Here is a 19,880-nt window from a genome sequence, read left to right on the forward strand (position 1 = left end):
CCTATGTCTGTTGTCATATATACACACTGATCGGTCTGTGGCTCTATCTTCTATTTATCTGTGCAGTCGACAACAGTGCTTGCAGAAAAGCGTTCTGTGGTAAGATTTCCCCACGGGCTCAATCAGACAAAAGCAACGGGGTGGGAGAACGCATAGCATCATCTTCCTCGAGATATTTGATAGGTACGCTACACTACTGAGTACTACTCTACAAGGACTCTATTGACGGGTTCCCCTTCCCCAAGAAGGGAATCATTCACCCTGCCTCTGGATTCAAAACATGAGCGACCACATTGGCGAGGAGGGGTTTGAAATTGCACCAGCAGTGTTTGTTCATCGTCCAACCGCGGAGACACTGGCGGAGTGCTGACAAGGGCCTATGGAAACGGGTGATTGGGTACAATAGTTGAAACAACGAACGGAGATAAGGAAAGAGTCATTACAGGCGAGCAACGTGGAAGACCGGTAGTTGCACTCGAGGAGTGAGTGGGTCGACACAGACGCTGCTATTCTCTACCAGTCGGCGGTCTCAAATGCTTGGGGCGTGGGAGCAATATGATTTCTGCAGGTGGGAGGCGCATAGGGGAGTGCATGGTGGTTCACGTTATTCTTTACTCGTTACCGGGGAGAGACTGTCTCGGTTAGAAGTCCCAGAACCCTTTGGATTGCGATGCAGGGGCCTTTGTCGTGCTTTGCTGCTGCTCGTCTTCGCCGCCCTCATCGCCAATGGCCCATGCCCTACTTGTGCCCTTGCGTCCCCCCATGCCGTTCCCTGAGGTCTTGATGCCATGTGCATTGCTGTTCTCTTTCTTCGACTGCTCAGGGGATTGCTCATACAAGCCCCAGTGCGTATCCAGGCTCTTTTGCGTTTTGCCAGTTGCTTTGCTTCCCACGAACGCTTTCTGTACTTGAGCAGGGCTCTCGTCGGCCATCTCCCACTGTGAGCCAAAGTCTTTCTTTCGATTCTCGTTCTTGACGACCGTTGTTATATCTCCGAGGGGGCGCGCAGTATCGCCACGTGGACCGTCATCATCTGCCTCATCGTCTGAGCCAATAACATGATCCTTGTAGAGCCCGAGGCCTTTGTTATGGAGGTTTCCCTTAGTGGACGGTTGCTTCTTTGCGGCCTCTGGAGTTCCATCATCCACAAATTCGAAGTGAGGGTCGGCATCCGGGCGGGCTCTGTGGACCACAGGGCGGCGGACGGGGGAGCTTTCTTCCTAATATTTGCGGATCAGTATTAGCAATCGCACGTAGAGATAATGTAATGGTGACACATCAAGTATTGTCTGGTAGTTGCGGAAAGAAACTTACCTCATCATCGCTCCACCCGAAATGACGAACGGCCTGTCCCAACACCTTAGGCTTGGTTTTGTTGGGGGTCACGAAATCTTCAAAGCCCCACTGAGACTGGTGTTTCGATTTGATTGATGGGCGATTGTTCTCAGCTCCCCTGGGGGTGGCCTGGTCCTCCTCATCGGCAAAGTCGAAGTGGTCGTACTTTTTGGCATTTGTTTTAACACTCATAGGAGTGGCCGACGGATCTTCGTGCTCGTCAAACAAGCGATTGGGCTTGAAGTTCTTTCCACTGCCAGACTTTACGGGGACGACCTCTCGCTGAGAAGCGGCATTCGCGGGGGAAGGGGAGCCACCGTCCTCATTTACGAAAAGCTCGGAGTATTCGCGCGGCGGCGGCTTTGCCGATTGCATACGTGGTGCGATGGGGTGGGAGCTTCGAGAGCCCTCATCGGTGGGATCGCGCGACTGGAAGAGGGAGAGTGTGGCATGGGGATCATTCATTGCGTTGCTGACGGAGCTGGCCGAACTCGTCGGGCGTGCGCTCGCTGGGTCGCTATCTTGGGAGGTAGTTGTGCGCTGGGAAGATGTATTGCCGGACGACTGGGCCACGAGTCCTGCGCTCCTTGTAATGAGACGGATCTGGTCCTTGCCATCGCGGATGGGCCAGTTACGTGCGCGAGCTCCAATGACTTCGATTTGCTTAAGTAGAGATCCTTGGTCCCAATGTAGGCGAATCTGTGAGATCTTGTTGCGGTCGAAATGAACGAGATGGATCTGTGGAGTGAAACGTTAGCATGGTACAAGAAGGATGCGCCGAGAAGCACGAAACCGGAAGAGATAGGAGATAGGAGAAGACTTACTACAGGGAATGTGACGGTTCTGTCGGCGACAAAGTTGTCGTCAAGACCAGGAAGATATGCGCCGCCGCCAGCGACAAATTCGATTGTTGTCTCCACCTCCAGGCTCAGGGCATTGGGAGCTTCGATAGAGTTGAGAACCTTCTCGGACTTCTTCTTGAGCAGTTTCTCTTGTACGGCGAGATGCTTTATGACGGCAGGAGCGTCGTTGATGCTGGTGAGGGTTGTGACATAGTGTAGCGACGCGTTGCCATCGTGGAGCGCACCCACCGACGGGTTGGCGAGAAACGCTTGATACTGCGCGCAAAGCGACATGAGATGGATGTGATTATATCTGAGTATGGGTGGGGTAGGTAGAAACGAGGATTATCGAATTAAGATATTTGGTAGTAGAACCAGTGGTGGTGGAGGGTTGTGTTGTTGTACGGAGTAGTTTGGTGGATATGGAGTGGTAGTGTTGTTGTTGTGTATGAGAGTGAGAGTGAGAGTGGGAGGGTTGTTTTTGTGTGGTGGTTTCCTGTCGTGGTTAAACGCGTTGGTTGGTTGGTTTGTGGGTGAACCACACTGAAGGGGGGAGGGGGGGGCAGATGATGAAACAGGGGCCAGGTGGGGATGAAGCGGGGCGGCAACCCTTCCCTATTATTACCTTACCTAAAATACCTAGTCGCCTATTCATTACCCTTAACAGCATTCCCGTATTTACCTTAATTTACTTAATTATTACCTTAATTACGATTAAACTTCATCTCTATCTCTACGGAGTAGAGTATATCGTGAATACCTCGTATCTAAGGATTTCTCCTACAAACATTCCTTCTACCGAACCACCAGCTATTATCAATAACCTCAACAGTTGACCATTGCCCATTTTACTTTCTTGAAACTTATCACGGTAACAAATCGTGCTAATTGATTCTTTGAAGCAAAATCTTTACGTCCAACATCCAAGCACGTTACCTATATTTATTCATGGTCACAGCATACAATGCACATATGATCATTCACATTACCAAGAGTGTAATCATGAGATTGATTTGTACACAGTACTCTGTACGTGAACGGTATAAGTACCTAGGGAGTGAATTATAACTTAATGGTAGGTACATACTATACACAAACCAGTAACACGGAAAAGACCGAAACCCAACTGTAGCCCTACAACAGGCCAGACCCAGCTTCCTGTTCTACAGGCTGCATAATGCTACAGCCTAGACATGCAGGATCAATGTGTGCTCAGTGCGTAATCCTGACAATGTCGCGTCGTCTCGTAAATACTTGTAGTTTGCTCGTACTCGTATCTCTTCTCTAACTCGTGCTTTGACTGCTTCGGTATACCAAATAAACATGTGCTAAAACAAGCCTACAACTACTCCGCATATGATTGTAACATTGCACTGCGATCATTCCACAACAGGCCACAGAACGATATCATACGGGTGTAAAGGTAGACATAGGGCTATCGACAGAACCTAAGAGGTAGACGTATTTAATCTGCCCTACAATTCAAGTCCACTTCAACGTCAACCTTTGGAAAGAAAAAAAAATGTTACTTGAATGCTCTGACAAGGTTTGAAGACACCTCTCGTTATGTATCATACAACCTGTTTCATGCCGTATCATCATTGCGAGCTGGTTGCATATTCATCACAATAATGTACCAGGCAAGGAATTCAAGCGCACACATACAAGCCGCCGCGTCCCCAAAGTTACGAAACGTTCACACAGATCAAGCAAAAGAGGGTCGAGCAGTTAAAAACAAAAGAAATATACGAAGCATCCCATTCGGTCGTTGGTATTACCCCTCCCTATTCTCCTCCTCTGCCCACCCTTCTCTCTATGCATATATCTCGCCATCGGAACCTTGTGCTAGAACCCCAGCCAGAGAGGCAAGATGGATTTGGCGGGCGAGGAGACCCGTGTGACCATAATTGTGGCGGTGACATAGGGTCTTGGTGATTACATGAGACCGGTTGGATTCTCATCGCTTTCGATAGCGTCGAAACATGTTTCCCAACGAAGGACCTCACTGGGGAAATCGCGTTCTACACTCGGTCGCTCCTTCACGAAATAAGCAAGCGCTGCACCTCCACTGCCGAGCAGGGCAAGGCTGATCCAAAGAGTGCAATTCGTCGTCGCCATGCTCGTCTCATCGCTCAGATAGAAAGTTGCCCCGCCTAGTGCCACCGCAAGTGCACGGAAGAGGCTGGTGACTTGCATCATGCCAACCACGGTTCCGGTAGAGAAAGCATCCGGTGGTGTGTTTAGTATGAGAACGGAGACTAGGACCGTACTGCTGCTTGTCAACATGTGCTTGAGGAGTATGCAGACCGCAGCGATGACAGGCGCGAGTCCAACCGAGTATTGGGCCACCATTGCAAGAATCGGAGTTGCAACATATAGAGAGGGAAACGACAGAGAAGTGTAACGATAGAGGTTGAGCAGCCCAGCCTTCTCCATCGCCTGGGGGAGGGAGCGCAATATGACCACACCGGCGAAGGCGCGCACTCCGAGAACTATCCAGGCCAACCAGGTGCAAGGCACGCCCATGCCACCCTGTTGGGCGCTGTTGTGGCCAAAGTGGGGCAACAACTCATCAAACATGGAGGAGTGGAGTGACAGGAACGAGAAAGACGAAAGGAGAACGAGAAATGAGGGTGCCTGAATGAATTGACTCATGGCAATGGGTTCGCGGAAAGGTGTAGCAACACTTTGGCTGGAAGCATTCCAATCGGTAGATAGGAAAGCGACCTTTTCACAGTCTACCTCGGCGAGATTCCTTGACTGCTCAGGTCCAAGGTCAAGGGTCTGTAGATAGTTAGCAAGTTATTTCACTCTGTCTGTCGCTGTACCATTGAGGGATCTTACTTCTTTGAGCATTGCCGTCGCAGTGATGGCAAGGAGTAGAAGGAGACCGCTGCAAGCTATTTGGGTACTCAAGGCAGGAAATCTCGCAAACAACGGACCCTCCAAGTCAACTCTGCCGGTAATCATTGCTTGTGCTACTGGCCCTATCGATCCACAAAGGGAAACGAGGGGAAGGTAAGCAACATAGTTTGCCTTCTCGGTCATGCTATCGCTGAGATCACCTATCATGGCCAAGGTCGATACGAGAACACTCGCACCCATCACGCCAGAAAGGAAGCGAGTCAACGTGCAGGCAACGAGATCGGTCGCAAACCCCATGCTAAGACAGCAGAGAACCATGCCCCATAGGCCAGTGAGGGTGACGCAACGCCTACCAGCACGGTCGGAGAGATACCCCCAAAGAATCCCGGTTGTTCCGCCGAAATAGTATGCGCACTCGAGTATGCTGCGAAGGTACGATGTCGATAGATTCTCGCAGGAGTCGTTGCTATCGATGAGTACACGAAGCTGTGGCTCAAGCCCTGATGCAATGATTCTTTCCAGACTGACGTTAGCTAACGCGCACGCTGTCACAGAAACCTAAAGTACGAATGAGGCCGTACGTACGATTCAGCAAGATAGATGGCGTAGATGAGAACCATTTGTCTTTTTCTGTTCCCTAGCCATTGCCCATTCTTTGTATCCGTGTCCCCGTCCGCACTTTCCACCTCGAGTTCTGCCTCATCATCGACCATAGGCACCTTGTCATACCTCGCAAGATCCCTTACGGGGATAAGAGATCTCGTGCGCCTGTGAAAACCTAACATTTTAGGGTGAATTGTTCTGCCAGCTGTCCTGCGGACGGATTGTTTCTGCTCCGAAAGAGTCGCGTTGAATAGTAGATATTGTCAAGATAAGACGTGGATCGCGGCCAGCGCGGTTGATGTTATCGTAGTGGGATAAGGAGTGTGGTGTATACTCAAAAGACAAAATACATAATTTAGGGAGTGACGAGAAGACTCAACATGAAGTGCAAGAAGACTCACCGAGCCACCTCGACGAGATTCAAGTTGTGATGTAAGAAAGGGAAACAAGAGAGTCGGAGGGGAAAGGGGTCTATGCTGAAACGTCCGGGGTTAGTAGATAGCCGCTCAAATGGAGCTATGGGCGCATACGGGTTCGGTTTATGTATACTATCGATCTTGGCCGTTGGCCGAATGCAGCGTCTCGAGTCTCTCGACTGGATAATCACTGTCGGACTAGGTGATGTTCTTGGCAGTGTACTGTGCACAAGCAATCGTATATAGCAGGTCGGCTCGTGGACAAAAACCAAACATGTTGAGCTCAGCCCTGACTCCCGTCTCTTCGAGGACCAACTCACAAGAAATGCAGTGGAATAATTGCGAACCTTGATGATTGGAGATAATGTTTATATAGGAATAATAACTATCTATGCGTATTGTTGGCTGAAATCGTGATAAAAACAATTATCATGATGGGCCTATCTCAACATCGGAGAGGTGAATATAAGAGCTCTTAGTTGAGACGGAAATAATTGTAGATGAAGCAGGCCGTGTGTCTTTTTTTTCGGGTGATTTTCTGTTCTATGTCCCAAATCAGGCCACAAAATGCAGAGTCTTAAAACCAACGGTCTTGGGCACAAGCTCGTAAACCAATATCAATTTGGTCTCACAATACTAGACGTGGGTACCATGAAAGTGCGGAAATCTCTCACAAAAAAAGTATAACTTAGGCAACGGAGAGTAACCATGAAGGCACTCATGGAAGCCTTTCCAGCGCCGTGGATCCCAAGAGAAGAGATTGAGGAAAGAGGAAAATGCATCTAGATATGAAATTCCCCTACGACCGGTTGTTGAATGGTCCATTCATTAACTCATCGAAAGGATTCGTCATGGTAGGTTCCATGTAAGGATTGTCAAATTGTCCACCGAACTGATTCAAATCGGGGAAGAAGTCACTGGTGGCATTCAGACCGATGTTGCTCATTGGCATGTTGTCGAACAACGTGAAGTCCCCGGATGTCGTATCGAAAGGTGGCATGGCCTCGTTGAAGCCTTCGTCAATGTGCATGTGTGGGGAAAACAGCGTGACATCAGGCTGAGCGCCGGGAGAAAGGTGAGGGATATTGTCTGGAACAGGGTTGTTCAAAGGCAAAGTGAATGCGTCAAAGTTTTCGTAAGCGGTGTTGCTCAACGCTGGCGTCGGTTGCTGGAGAAATGGCTGCTGCTGGTTCCCAAGGGAGCCACAAAGAAGAATATCGTTGTGATTCAGCAAGGGCTCATCCGGTGAGAAAGCATCGTCAAAGAGAGGGCGCTCGAGAGGCGAGTGGGTTGAGGGAAATGTAAGAGCAGTTGAGTCCGTTGCCCCTGAACCTCTACGAAGATCCTCAGCGTATCCGCCACTCACATTGCTCAGCGCTGGGGTACCGAATTCGTAAGGGTACGAAAAATCACCCATTGCCGGGACAGATGGAGAAGGCAGAAGGGGTGTAACTGGGGTTGGGAGAGCAGACATTGGCGTGCCCGGATATGGCGTGAGAGGTGTAGGGGGAGTCCGTTCGCTACCCGGAGTAGCAAGTTTCTTCCGTCCGTTGCTTTTAGACCGGACATATTCCCACCCATGCGCCTTCTCCATATGCTGCTTGCAGTTCGACTCGCGCTTCGAAGCATATGTACAAGGGTGGTAGTGACACTTGTACTGCGGCGGTGCCGACGAATGCTTATCGTTAACATGTCGGTCACGCTCCTTCTCTGTTGGCCAACCGAGATCGTAATATTTGCACTTGGCGATCGTGCACTTCCACGGTCGCGAATGGGTCTTCTCGTGCTTGGTCAAATCGCATGGCCTTTTGAACTCCTTCTTGCAATCACGGCAAACGTGCATGACGTCTCCAGGTTTATCGGACTTTCTTCGTCGAGCCATGGAGCGCTGAATACCCTCGTTGTCATCATCATCATCAGACAAGGGACGCTTAGGTGGCGAGAATCCTTGCAGGTGTTCTTCGGCGTTGTCAACGAGTGGTAAGACCTTGCCTTCCTTCTCACGAACCAAGACCGCAGGGCGACCATTATGGCTCAGGCCGCCTCGAAGGGTCAATTTCTCATTGCTTCCATTTGTTAGCGGTAAGCGACACTGGCTGTCCACCAGGACATACCTTGAGTAATCCATCTCGTCTAGCTCTTCCCCCTTTGCCTCCTTCTGTCGTGTGGCGGCCATTATCGCAGCGTAGCGCCGAATCTGTTCGACCAAATCGAGGAAATAGTTGTTAGTGTATGGGCGATCGGTCGGTAGGCGCTGGTCTTGTTCGGACAAATGGTCGACAGTCGCGTGCAATAGTTGAATTGAACGTTCGCAGAATCGTTGGTATGATTTTGGTGTCGCCGATAACTCCTTAAAACCGAGAAGAATGCAATGAGCTTTTGAAGTCTCAGAAAGATAGCGAATTCCACTTACCGGTGCTAAGAATATCAATGTCTTTTCGAGATCGCGTAGATTGCAGATGTTCTTCTCGCCGATGCGGCGGGGAACATCCTTAATTAATGGATGAAAGTCCTTTAAGGAGTCTTCCGCAAGAATAGGCTTGATAATATGATCGTGGATCTGTTTGCATGCATACTCGCCCAGCGTATGTTTCTCGTCAGAGGCTCCAAGAGCAGAGAAAGACCGAGTAATGGCGGAATGGCTGGAAGCAACAGAGGCGGTAACAGAGGCTCGAGTGATAGAGCGTCGAGGAGCATGATCTCCTTTGGCAATGTTAATAGGTGAACAGTCGTGTCGACCAGTCAAGGTTGTAATCATACCATATTTCGAGTCGTTCACGCTGGAACCAAGTCCACTATCAGAAGCGTGGTCATGAGACCTCCGTACAACGGAGGGGGATTTGGAATCGATCTCCATAGGGCCACTCTCCATGCTGCTGCTGTCAATGATGAAGCTCGGCAAAGGAAGAACCTCAGGGTCACTAAGAATATTGGTGGGTGAGGCCTTGTGTCCAGCAATCTTCTTGTCGAAATCCTTGAGTAGGTTGGCTACGCGTTGTACGCTCGAGTCTTGGATGAGTTCTTCGAGGCTCTCAGTCGAAGTGGGGGAGCGGCGCGGCATATATGGGTGGTTTTCGAGGTCACAGACATCAGATGAGATCGACTTGGGCGACGAATAGGTACCGCATTTTCGTAGTTGCATGCCGTGAGTGCTCAAGTGAGAGGGCTGGGGACTTGAGGCCTTATATGGGCGGCGACGAGGGTGAGTCTGCTGTGCTGACATGTTGACCGTAAATGGAAGTCACGGCTATAGGTCCTGACTGCACCCAAGTAACAAGGTCAGCTCTCGATTCGTTGCAGCGAACCACTAGTGATCCCGATCTGTGACTCACACTAGAATGATCTCCTGCGATATGGGGTTTGATCGAACAAGAACAGAACCAGGATTGACGACGAGACGGGTATGCAGCCGAGTCGAAGGTCCAAGCCGAGATCGCACACGATTGGATCAACGCTGTATGGGCTGCTTCAGAGCAAAGTCGTCAGATATGCTGGAAGCAATCCCCAGACTCGCAGGTTGTCCCAAAGAATCCAGGCGAGGGTGAAGGGGTTGGAGGAGCACTTGGTTCACTATGACATGGGCCAGGTGAACGTATAACCAAGTGGGTGAGAGAATTTGGAGTTATAAGGTGTCGACCAAGCAAGTCTTCAAGCAGTGCAAGGAGCGACCGTGAAGGCGAAGGGCGTAAGTGGAGGTGGTGAAGTATGTTGCGGGAGTACCAAGTTGTGATAGAGGGCGGCGTAGTCCGGAATAGTTCGACCGGATTGCAACTGTCGAAGAGTCACAGCGATGGGCACAGAGACAATTTCCCAGAGACGAAGCCTCGATAATAAGGCGACGGTTTGTGAGGACAAAGAACAGAGGGTTTGGAAGGGGGCAGGAAGAAGTAAGAAGGGGGGGAAGAGGGAAGAGGGAAGAGGGAAGAGGGAAGTGGTCGTAAGATGATAGATGTGAGCTGGATTGAGGGTGGATGCGAAGTCGTCAACCGCCAAGCAGGCAGCAGCGCCGCTAAGCCTCCCAGAATCCCATAATGCGCGACCGCGCAATACGAGCGAGCCACCGAGAGCATACCACCACCATTAACCATTCACTATTGATTACTCTCCCCATCCCTCCCTCCCCTCCTACAACACCCGCCCACACCACACCCCCAGTTATTACCAGTAACTACTCCGTATCTTAGGTTTCTATATCAACCATTATTGCATTCGTACTCTGACGCTACGTACGCTTTTGCGCACTAGATCATTGGCTCCGAGTAGAAAGGGCGGCCGCTCTGCAAGTGCACCCGTTCCGTTTTACACCTCAATGGGTGAAGTGAACCCGGCGACAAGACTGGAGATGACATACCTACACAGGTGCAAATGGTGACACGCACACACATGATGATTTATTTCGTTGCTATCGTTCACCTGCCCAGGCATTCATACGCGCAAATTCCTTCTCTACCTTTCGAGTTCTACACAGTACACAGTATGCTACAAGTACGGAGTAGGGCGTTGGCGAACAGAACAATTATTAATGCTACCTCAAATGGGATACCGGTCAAACCACGCATCGGGGAAAGCAAATCGACTATCCGCATTCAACCACTAATGGTCCATGGATCCATACTCGCTGCTACACAGTACAGTACGGAGTTACTTAGTACATACCGTGATACCAGGATGGGAGGGCGCAGGGCGGCAGCGGATGGATGTATGCTTTCCTTGATTCCACATTCCTCCACTGTTGTACAGTGACTACAACCTACCTTATCATTGCAAATATCACTCCCATAAGTCCTCATGTCGATTGCTAACGCAGTTGCTTCTGCCCTGTACGAAACGTACACAGTAAGGTACCCAGTTATTGTTGCACCGAGTGCTTCGTCCTGTCATTCCTAGGTATGTTGGTAGTGATCCTTCGCGCAGTGGCAAGTGTCACGGACTCTCACAGCTGCTCACCGGAACCGTGGGGGCCAAAGTTAGTCCCAACGAGCCGAAGAGAGAGAAGAGCGGCGAGCCGTGCAGCGCCCCACCGATCGTCCAACACCTCCAGTCGCCTCGACCTCTGCGTGACCGCCGTGACGTGTGTGAGTAGTAGCAGTGAGTTGCTAGACATTCAGGGTGCAATTGCACCTCTATCGTCATCTGCAAGCACCACATCAAAATATGCCGGTAATAATGATAATAATCACCACCACGGCTGCTCCGTCACAAAGTGCAAAACATGTTGCACCCACCAGGTCGCTTTTCTGGAGCCAGCTCCTGGCCTACGAGTAACCAAGTATGTATTGTGCAATTGGTTCCGAACTATTTGTGGCCAGTCAGTGAGCGGCTTGAAGCTCAACGGTGCCTGAGCACGCAGGCACCTAGCGAAGGGGCTTGCCATGTGAATGCTTACTGCCGCGCGGACACGACAGATATGGTGAAGAGCAGTTTTAACATTGCACATTTATATTTCACTTGTACTGCACTTCACTGAATCCATTCTAAGTATTTCGGATGAGAATGCCCGATGCAGTCACCAACTCATACTTTATCCCTCCAACATTCATAATCAAGATTGCAGAATGACATGGCGCTTGACAGATAGGACAGTGACAGAGAAGGCAAGCTCCTGCAAACTTGAGTAATGTGCAAAAGGAAATTCAATAAGCACTGCCAATTGATTTGTACCAAATAACTCATCCTATTCTTGGATTCTGCCGCGAACATGCTGTTGCCTGATAGACCACACAAGCACAAATAGTACCAAACGCCGTATGTAAATGCAGCACTTCATCACCAACCGAATCCCAAACGCCAGATCACAAGTCGTAACCATCATTATATATACAAGTCTTCAGTCCCGCTTTGTCTATCGCTGGCGTCGCGCACGTGTTGCAGGGCGCGAATTGCTTGTCTTCGGTGACAGAACCTGGGTTGCGGTATTGACATGCTTTGAGGCTGCTCGTGTCGTCCGCGCTGCACGCGTTGCAGTGGACGCTGTTCCTGTAGCGCCAGTTGTACCAGTAGTAGCGCTGGCAGTAGCACTTTTTGCCTTCTTGACTATTCGCATCTTCGGTAGGGGACGCGGCTCAGTGTTGTTCTCCTTGTCCTCGCCCGATATCTCATCACTCGTCCTCTTCGTACCTCGGGTAGATTTTGAGGCCACCCTGCTAGTAGTGGAGGGTTTTGTTGTCGCATTCATTTTGGAAACTGCTCGCTTGCTTGCTACAGTATGTGCTGGTGGTTCACCTGATGTGAGTACTCGTGTTGCTGCGGCAGTTCCATCAGGTTGATGGGATTTGGGCGGTGCTCTGCGGCCGTGGAGATGAGCTGGTTGGTTTCTCGCAACTGTCGATTTTGTGCCGTGGGTTGCATTCACGAGGTCTACAATTTTGAGGCTGCGCTTATTGCTTGGAACTCGGTTGACACGTCGTTCTAGTCGGGACCGGAGACTTGCAACTTGGGCATCGCACATAGCTGCGAGTTTATCCTTACGGGCATTGACTGCGAGACAATCAGCAAGCAAACAAAAAGATAGATGGCAATGTTAAGTGACTTACGCTCAAGTTCAAGGTTAACGACCATGTTGGCCTTCGCTTCCGCGGAAAACTTTGATGTGCTCATGTTGTTGTTGTTGACGTACAAGGTGTGTTTGTTTTGGTCCGGCTCGAGAAAACGGAACTGAAAAGATGAACGTGAGGCAGTCCAGAAATCCGATTTGAAATCCGAATCCAGATAATGAGAGGAAGCCTAGTGGGATACTCGAATAATTGCACGATTGAACGATGAAGTGAGATTGAAGTATTCCCCACTGTTGTAGGTGAGGAGGGCGCGTCGCGCTTTAGTGCCACAGCAACTATTACAGACATGTCGTTATGTATTGTGCCGGGCACGCTGACATAATCACGTCAATAAACACGGCAACCCTTCACCTGGTCCCGTGACCAAATCAATCGGAGCTGTCTGCCCAGTGCACTACAGAGTACTGCTCCACTCCATTCCATCTTCGTCATCAGCAACACACCTGCCGTTCCAATATACATCTTTCGGCTTTGAGACTGCAAATTCCCTGACCTATACCACGAACGTTTGATCTCCACATAACAAACCAGCAATATGGTGCTGGAAGCTACCATGATCGTGTAGGATCTCCAAGCACGCCCCCCTCACTCCAGAGACTGACCGCTAGCAGTGTGGACAACAGCGAGAACAGCCGTAATGGCGATTACGTGTGAGCAGAGACCCACCGGCTCATCCCTCCTTCACATCTAACTTGTCATAGTCCCTCCCGGTGGGAAGCTCAGGCGGATGCGACAAACCTCATCTTCTCCGCAAAGACGCAGGCAAACCCCGAATCATCGGTCGGACTCATGAGTATGGGCGGAAACACTCCCGAGATTCTCACCACCTTGACGACGGATATCGGCAAAATCCTCGATGGGCTTCATCGAACAAAGATACGCGGAACCTCACACTTCTCCACTGGAATAAACGTTGCTGCGGTATGATTCGGTTCTAGAGTTGAGCCTGGGAGGTTGGCCACTGACACATAACCAGTTAGCCCTGAAGCATCGCCAAAATAAATCGCAGAAGCAGCGCATAATTGTCTTCACCTGCAGCCCGATTGAAGAAGATGAGAAATCACTTATCAAGCTCGCTAAGCGTATGAAGAAGACCGGTATCAGCATCGACATCATTGCTTTCGGAGAGTTAGGAGACGGAACGACAAAGAAGCTTGAGGCCTTCAGCGAGAGTTGTCAAAGTGCCGAGGGATCTCATTTGGCAGTCATACAACCAAGTTCAAATCTTCTAAGCGACTCCCTCATCACCACGCCCATCTTGGGCGGTGATGGGACCAGCGGTGGTGGAGGTTCCAGCGCCCCTGGTGGCGATGGTGGTGAGACGGGTGGCACTCAATTCGAATTTGGTGTTGATCCTTCGGTCGATCCAGAGCTTGCGTTGGCGCTGCGAATGAGTTACGAAGAAGAGAAGGCTCGGCAGGAGAAGGAGAAGAAGACAACCGAAAGCAAGTCGGAATTGGAGCAGATCGCGGAGGGCGATGAAAAACAACCTCTTCTCGACGACGAGGGTCGACCAAGCGGGAGCGGAAGCAAAGATAAGGACAAGAAAGGTGATGATCAAGACAAGATGGACACTGCCTGAAGATCTTGAAGCACGGGGTCTAGGGAACTTGCGCATCGGCATGTGGAGTTCATTACAAGGTTGACGAGCATGTATTATGTTATAGATCAATGATGGCAGAGCAAATAGAGCATAATGCCTAGCCATTACAAACAGCTCTAAGCCATCCAATCGGTGGCTCTTTTTTCCACGGCAATCATCTCGTAAGGGAAGTGATTAGAGCGTGGAAGGATCATACTACACAATGCCACCAGTAAACACACCATTGCCACCGTATATCATGAATCCCCTTTTCCCCAACGTTTGCATGAGTTCCTGTTGTGACATAGGTAGCCTAGACGCCGCCCGACCAAATACTCCTTCCAAACGTTTCAGCACTCAATGAAGGTCCGAAACCTATACGCTATTGGCTGCCGGGATCGGTTGGTAAGTGTTTCAGGCAGGTGGGCATTCCATGATGTGTCTGAAATGATCGATGCCGTTGTTATGGCCCCGGGTCGACGAAGACCATCCAATGCAGCTGGAGGAACCAATATCGGCGGACTGGGCCGAGTAAAAGAAGAGACGACGCGGTGCTCCGCTACTCTTCTTCAACTTCGTACTTTGACGAAACCATCGAGTCCGCGATCGAATTTCTCACACCTGATGGGCATCTCCACAGTATAAAACGGATTCTTCATGACGAAGTCTGCATACAAGTCGTATATCTTGCGCATGATACTGTCAATGTTTGGTTGCTGAGGCTCGGTGAACAGGAGGAACTTTGTGCCAGTCAGGGTTTGGAAGCACTGTGCACGGAAGTGACTGGACTCCAAAACCTCGATGCCGGTCGGGCGAGACGAAAAGGGTGAGGGGGCAAGGCCCGCGGCGGAGGCAGGTTGAACGTTCGGTGTAGGGGGCGCGGGACAGAGTTGTTTGGTAATAGCATGCATCCTGGAGAAGTGAGTTCGTACATTGCGTCGAAAGACTAGCAGAGTCAAGGAGCAAGAGTCTCGTACCCATGGAACGAGCCAGCGAGCATCAGATAATCGTTACTAGAAAGTTTGCTCAAGCCCGTGTGGAATTCGCGATTGTAGATTAGCCCACCAGCCTTACTGATGATGAAGAGGGCAAACACAACCCTAGAGCAGGTTAGCTGCCACCACACGTTACAATGGGTGTAATTCGCACAACATACATGGCGACAGCAGTTGATATCGTATAGCAGTGGTGCGAGGAGAGTTGGCCACGGGCTGGTGTTGTAACTTGTAAGCGGTGCTACGATAGCATCCTTAACTGGTGGGTGAATGAGCTACGATACTCGTATCTACACAGTACACAGTAAGGTATTACTTCGTAGGTAGGTACCTACTGGTAGTCAGGTCTGGGTGTCCGGGTTCCAAGTACGCACGTGCGTCTACATGGATGGTGGAATGGAGCAACGCCAGTAACGTTACTAGTGGCGGTGGCTCCCCCTCCCCCTCCGCTCTCTACTCTCTCTTCCTCTCTCTAACTTAACTACCTATCTAGTAGTTAATTACGTCTCGGTCTCCATCAACCCCAATCCCCCTCTCTTTCTCATATACACAAACAACTTCACACACTCTCCCTCCCTCCCTCCTCCTCCTCCTCCTCCTCACCAAAGAGTAAGAGAGGTACTTTTAACTACGTACACTCGCATCAGAGTAAAGTACCTACGTAGGAATCTACCTAAGGTTTTCAAAAGGAAAGAAGACTGCTCGCCCTAGGTACTCTCACCATTACTCAACAAGCCTCTCCATCTCACTACACCACACGCCGATACCTATTATAAGTAATTCGGTATCCAGGCCACGACATTTGCCCCGTCAACACCTGCAGAACAGACCAAGAGTCGGGGGGGGGGGTGAAGCTTCTTCGTAGTTCAACTCTCTCGGAGGAGCTGAGAGCAGGTGAGCTTCGCAAGTGGAGTGCTTGCGTTACTATTTCAAGCAACCAAGCATTCAAGCTCCCACACGACGAAGCTACCAAGTGGCTCCTCCTGCTTGTACTTGTGTTTGTGCTCCCTGTCGCTCTCCCATCTACTCCTGCTATTCCTGCTGCTTCTCCGGGTACTCCTGCTACTCTTGCTGCCTATTTTCCCCCTCCCTCAATACGAATTATCTTTCTTGCTATTCGGCCAGTTATCATCCCACGCAGACTGGGGATCTTCCTCTCGTATTTGCCTTGCTCCTCACGACTCAACCCTCATCTTGCGTTTGCCCCGTCCGCTACATTTCCATATCCTCCGCACGGGCTACCAACCTCACCTATTAGCCCGCATTTGAACGCACCATTACCGAGCTTGTCCAGAGCGCTACTTCCAATTTGCATGCTTCATGTCAAATCAATCCATCCTCCGCATCACTCGTGTAGGTACCCTGCAGCAAGCTGGACTGAATACCAATCTCACAAGCTGTAGGAATTGGGCGAGATCCAAAGGGGCTCAGACCTTTGTAAGAATTATCCAGTGTCACACAGCGCAAAATCCCACCTCGACTAACGGCTTAACACAGCTCTCGCGGTAGCCTGTCGCGATATCGATGTCCGTCATGTGAGAGCACTCATCATAGGCCCACCAGACACCCCTTACGAATTTGGGTTCTTCGAGTTCACTGTCAAGTTCACTCGGGACTACCCTACCAAGGCCCCACAGGTGACGGCCATTACGACGAACAGCGGACGTACACGATTCAACCCTAACATATACGCTGGAGGCAGAGTTTGCCTGTGAGTAACAAAAGCTGTTACCTATGGCGATGCTTAACGGCACCACTGACGCCCTTACAGATCGATCCTGGGAACGTGGCGCGGGGAGCGAGGAGAAGAATGGTCGTCGGCTCAAGGGCTAGAGTCGATACTTATATCGATCCAAAGTCTAATGTCCCAGAACCCATACGAGAACGAGCCCGGTTTCGAGGACGCTAATAGCGACTATGACGTGAAGAATCAAAAGGCCTACGTCGCAAAGATCCGACACGAAACGCTGCGCATCTCAGTCATCGAACGGTTGGAGGGATATCTTGGGATCAATACCGAAACACCACCAAACGCTGCCACTGTCTACAATGCTGAAGAGGAATACAAGGCGAATGCCATTGAGGCACCCTTTGAGCCCTTCAAGGATCTATGTAAACGCCGCTTTCTCTGGTACTATGCATCCTATCTAGCCAGCGTTGAGCTAGAGGCAAGCAAACACAAGGACGGTGACCGGTTCGAGAAGATGCCTTTCGAAGGACCAGGCAATACCATGGAAGGAACTTTCCAGTACTCACTCCTCAAAGCCCGGCTCCAAATGATCTATCAAAAGCTGAACGAGGAGGCATTGAATTGGGTCAAGGAGGGGCAAGTGGCTGCACATAAGGAGCTCAGCATCGCCAACAACCTCCAGCGCCAATTTGAGCAAACAGTTGAAAAGTACAAGAAAAATGACAGCATCACCCTCGACCTCGAACTCGTGGACAGAAACCCTTTTGTTTGGCAATTGGTCCTGTTTGGTCGGCCTATGACCAATCTTGACGGTGGGGTGTTTCGAGTCCTCATCTACCTCAGTCCTAAGTTTCCTGACATTCTGCCCCGCGTCACTTTCGAAACTCCGATCTTCCATCATCGCGTATCCCCGCAGGGGGTCATTTGCTACAATCCTGCTCGAAAGGATGAGATGAAATCCCATGTAGAAGCCATCATTGAGGCTATAGATGAGGAGTCACCGGCCTACGATCCCCGGACTCTTGTCCATCCTGAGGCCGCTAAGTTATTATGGGGCCCCGCAGAAGACAGAAAGGTCTACAACCGCCGGCTACGGCGATCTGTCCAAGACAGTGCAGAGTAGGTAATACTATGCAAAGCGAGCTCTTCCCGTGCTAACTCCTGTGCTAGATACTAGGATGGATAGCATCCTAAGTTCATCCTTTTCTCTACGATTTGAATGATTACGGCCGAAATAGAGCAATTCGATACCCACATTACAAGGTCCACATTTCGGAAAGCCACGATTAATTATGCGCATTATAGGAGTCAGGGCATACATGATTTTGATACACATCCTTCAGACTTGCGTGCCTTCGGATATGGCGTTGGAGGAAGGAGTACCCCTCGATGGAGTGATTTTCAACCTTAGAATAGCTCATATCAAATTCAATACCAGTTCAACGCGACTACAGCCAGTTATTATTAAATACTTATCTACCTGTGTTTGCCAAATATTTGTAACAATCCCGATCAGAACTTCATCCACCTCTTACTGTCCCTTCTTTTGCTTTTCTTTTTCTTCCTGTTCAAGGATGTATCCAACACCTCGACGAATGCCCTCGTCCAATCCTACCACAGGTGCAAACCCTAGCCGTCGTCTAGCCTTCTCGATGCTATGATATTTCGTCATGGTGCTATATCTCACTTGAGCACGAGTCAAGTTTGGTGTTTTCCCCAACACCCAGAACACCGACTCCAGAAGTGTTCCTATCGCCCACGCCACATCATCGCTAAGATGCCACACCGAAGACAGTGGGAGTCTGTCTCCTGCCTCATGCCATACGGCACGCGCGAAATCCCAGAAGTATACCGGTTGTCCGTTGGTGATAAAGAAAGCCTCGCCATCTACTCGTTCGCTATCGAGTGGAACAGTAGGCAGGATGCTGTGCGTATGTAGGAGTGCTTGCGCCGCGAGAAGATGGCCGTGTGCAATGTTTTCCACGTAAGTGAAGTCGAAAAGATTATTGTTCTGGCCAACCTGGAATTTAGTCTGACCTTTGCGGAAAGCGGTCACCATCTTCGGGAGTAGCTGTACGTCGCCTTCTCCGAAAATGCCAGCAGGCCGGATAGCGCACGTTAGGAAGTCGGAAGGTGTGCGATTGGCTTCTAGCACGGCGATCTCGGCGTAAGCCTATGCAATTGTTAGGATAAATGACCTCTGAGGCAAAACAATAGGGGGGTGGGAACTACAAACCTTTGTCGTAGTGTAGTACTCAGGCTGTCGATCTCCCATCACCAACGGCCAGGTCTCATCAGCATTGACAAGCTCCCTGGTAGGATCCAATACCACACTGGCAGAGCTGGTGTAGACGAAAGCCTTCACTTTTGAGTCCTGTGCGGCCTTCAGAAGGATCTTGGTTCCCTCCACGTTGACTTTGTTGTGGATCTCGCTCTTTGCATTGAAGTGGGGTGAAGCGGTATGGATGACAACGTCGGGCTTGACGGTTGCGAAGACGGATTGGACGGCATCGAGATTGGTTATGTCGCAGTCATGGTAGGATACGATTGGGCTCGCGTTGCGATTGAGATTTGTACGTAGGTCGAGGACGGCGATCTGGGACTGTGGATGTCTTTTCACGATGAGTGAGACGATATGAGAACCGAGGAAGCCACAGCCTCCGATGACGAGAACCTTGCCTAGCGATGGTACTTCCGGAAGGGCTGCCATTGTGCCGATTGGAATTGACGTGAAGGCGCAACAGGAAGAACAGTCAATGCTGTGTAGTAGTTGTATATACTCGTCAAATATCAGTTACAACTTATGGTTTAACTCCTTGAATCCAGAAGGACAGTGAAAGGGGGACGTGCGGCAGCTTGGAAGGCACGTAAGGGTAACACCTAGCAGTCTAGCTAGATCGAGCTCAATTGCTTTCCCTGCTACCTCGTGGGCTGGGGTATCCTTGTTGATGCCAAGATGACTAGGTTCGACAACGGAGCATCAACGGCCCGCTCTGTT

General features: G+C 50.3%; 8 protein-coding genes across 8 annotated transcripts; 2 read left to right on the forward strand and 6 right to left on the reverse strand.

The window, feature by feature from the left end:
- Positions 1-183: 183 nt before the first annotated feature.
- On the reverse strand, positions 184-2,692 carry BU24DRAFT_452071 (uncharacterized protein). The gene is made up of 3 exons (XM_033531164.1): positions 2,160-2,692; positions 1,315-2,073; positions 184-1,220 (listed from the first exon to the last, which is right to left on the reverse strand). Exons 1-3 carry the CDS (start codon positions 2,469-2,471, stop codon positions 642-644), a joined length of 1,650 nt encoding a protein of 549 aa, XP_033381451.1. The 5' UTR covers positions 2,472-2,692; the 3' UTR covers positions 184-641.
- Positions 2,693-4,095: 1,403 nt separating this feature from the next.
- On the reverse strand, positions 4,096-6,161 carry BU24DRAFT_230405 (MFS general substrate transporter). The gene is made up of 3 exons (XM_033522163.1): positions 5,628-6,161; positions 5,022-5,556; positions 4,096-4,961 (listed from the first exon to the last, which is right to left on the reverse strand). Exons 1-3 carry the CDS (start codon positions 5,825-5,827, stop codon positions 4,113-4,115), a joined length of 1,584 nt encoding a protein of 527 aa, XP_033381452.1. The 5' UTR covers positions 5,828-6,161; the 3' UTR covers positions 4,096-4,112.
- Positions 6,162-6,609: 448 nt separating this feature from the next.
- On the reverse strand, positions 6,610-9,529 carry BU24DRAFT_424113 (uncharacterized protein). The gene is made up of 5 exons (XM_033528421.1): positions 9,394-9,529; positions 8,822-9,321; positions 8,475-8,764; positions 8,176-8,411; positions 6,610-8,127 (listed from the first exon to the last, which is right to left on the reverse strand). Exons 2-5 carry the CDS (start codon positions 9,282-9,284, stop codon positions 6,861-6,863), a joined length of 2,256 nt encoding a protein of 751 aa, XP_033381453.1. The 5' UTR covers positions 9,285-9,321; positions 9,394-9,529; the 3' UTR covers positions 6,610-6,860.
- A 2,374-nt stretch (positions 9,530-11,903) lies between these two features.
- BU24DRAFT_463936 (uncharacterized protein) lies at positions 11,904-12,658 on the reverse strand (the record flags this gene model as incomplete). Its single annotated transcript, XM_033532170.1, has 2 exons — positions 11,904-12,538; positions 12,595-12,658. 2 exons carry the CDS (start codon positions 12,656-12,658, stop codon positions 11,904-11,906), a joined length of 699 nt encoding a protein of 232 aa, XP_033381454.1.
- Positions 12,659-13,057: 399 nt separating this feature from the next.
- Positions 13,058-14,448, forward strand: BU24DRAFT_424116 (uncharacterized protein). The gene is made up of 4 exons (XM_033528422.1): positions 13,058-13,176; positions 13,227-13,265; positions 13,317-13,536; positions 13,592-14,448. The coding sequence occupies exons 1-4, from the start codon at positions 13,151-13,153 to the stop codon at positions 14,195-14,197; spliced, it is 891 nt and encodes a 296-aa protein (XP_033381455.1). The 5' UTR covers positions 13,058-13,150; the 3' UTR covers positions 14,198-14,448.
- Positions 14,449-14,766: 318 nt separating this feature from the next.
- Positions 14,767-15,351, reverse strand: BU24DRAFT_463938 (Sybindin-like protein; the record flags this gene model as incomplete). The annotated part of the gene is made up of 3 exons (XM_033532171.1): positions 14,767-15,109; positions 15,175-15,297; positions 15,347-15,351. The coding sequence occupies 3 exons, from the start codon at positions 15,349-15,351 to the stop codon at positions 14,767-14,769; spliced, it is 471 nt and encodes a 156-aa protein (XP_033381456.1).
- Positions 15,352-16,512: 1,161 nt separating this feature from the next.
- BU24DRAFT_349669 (UBC-like protein) lies at positions 16,513-18,005 on the forward strand (the record flags this gene model as incomplete). Its single annotated transcript, XM_033523614.1, has 4 exons — positions 16,513-16,545; positions 16,596-16,629; positions 16,690-16,903; positions 16,964-18,005. 4 exons carry the CDS (start codon positions 16,513-16,515, stop codon positions 18,003-18,005), a joined length of 1,323 nt encoding a protein of 440 aa, XP_033381457.1.
- A 160-nt stretch (positions 18,006-18,165) lies between these two features.
- Positions 18,166-19,728, reverse strand: BU24DRAFT_424119 (C-3 sterol dehydrogenase/C-4 decarboxylase family protein). Its single transcript, XM_033528423.1, has 2 exons — positions 19,119-19,728; positions 18,166-19,055 (listed from the first exon to the last, which is right to left on the reverse strand). Exons 1-2 carry the CDS (start codon positions 19,590-19,592, stop codon positions 18,414-18,416), a joined length of 1,116 nt encoding a protein of 371 aa, XP_033381458.1. The 5' UTR covers positions 19,593-19,728; the 3' UTR covers positions 18,166-18,413.
- Between the last annotated feature and the right edge of the window lie 152 nt (positions 19,729-19,880).

The sequence above is a fragment of the Aaosphaeria arxii genome (genome assembly GCF_010015735.1).
Source record: "Aaosphaeria arxii CBS 175.79 unplaced genomic scaffold BU24scaffold_6, whole genome shotgun sequence".
Taxonomy (NCBI): domain Eukaryota; kingdom Fungi; phylum Ascomycota; class Dothideomycetes; order Pleosporales; genus Aaosphaeria; species Aaosphaeria arxii.

Coding starts and splice junctions, on each gene's coding strand:
- BU24DRAFT_452071 (XM_033531164.1), bottom strand. CDS start 2,471: ATGTCGCTTTGCGCGCAGTATCAAGCGTTTCTCGCCAACCCGTCGGTG. Junction 2,074..2,159: donor GAACCGTCACATTCCCTGTA/GTAAGTCTTCTC, acceptor TTCACTCCACAG/ATCCATCTCGTTCATTTCGA. Junction 1,221..1,314: donor TCGGGTGGAGCGATGATGAG/GTAAGTTTCTTT, acceptor CGCAAATATTAG/GAAGAAAGCTCCCCCGTCCG.
- BU24DRAFT_230405 (XM_033522163.1), bottom strand. CDS start 5,827: ATGTTAGGTTTTCACAGGCGCACGAGATCTCTTATCCCCGTAAGGGAT. Junction 5,557..5,627: donor GCCATCTATCTTGCTGAATC/GTACGTACGGCC, acceptor CAGTCTGGAAAG/AATCATTGCATCAGGGCTTG. Junction 4,962..5,021: donor CGACGGCAATGCTCAAAGAA/GTAAGATCCCTC, acceptor AACTATCTACAG/ACCCTTGACCTTGGACCTGA.
- BU24DRAFT_424113 (XM_033528421.1), bottom strand. CDS start 9,284: ATGTCAGCACAGCAGACTCACCCTCGTCGCCGCCCATATAAGGCCTCA. Junction 8,765..8,821: donor CGTGAACGACTCGAAATATG/GTATGATTACAA, acceptor ACATTGCCAAAG/GAGATCATGCTCCTCGACGC. Junction 8,128..8,175: donor GACGAGATGGATTACTCAAG/GTATGTCCTGGT, acceptor AACAAATGGAAG/CAATGAGAAATTGACCCTTC.
- BU24DRAFT_424116 (XM_033528422.1), top strand. CDS start 13,151: ATGGTGCTGGAAGCTACCATGATCGT. Junction 13,266..13,316: donor AGCCGTAATGGCGATTACGT/GTGAGCAGAGAC, acceptor AACTTGTCATAG/TCCCTCCCGGTGGGAAGCTC. Junction 13,537..13,591: donor CTGGAATAAACGTTGCTGCG/GTATGATTCGGT, acceptor ACACATAACCAG/TTAGCCCTGAAGCATCGCCA.
- BU24DRAFT_424119 (XM_033528423.1), bottom strand. CDS start 19,592: ATGGCAGCCCTTCCGGAAGTACCATCGCTAGGCAAGGTTCTCGTCATC. Junction 19,056..19,118: donor AGTACTACACTACGACAAAG/GTTTGTAGTTCC, acceptor ACAATTGCATAG/GCTTACGCCGAGATCGCCGT.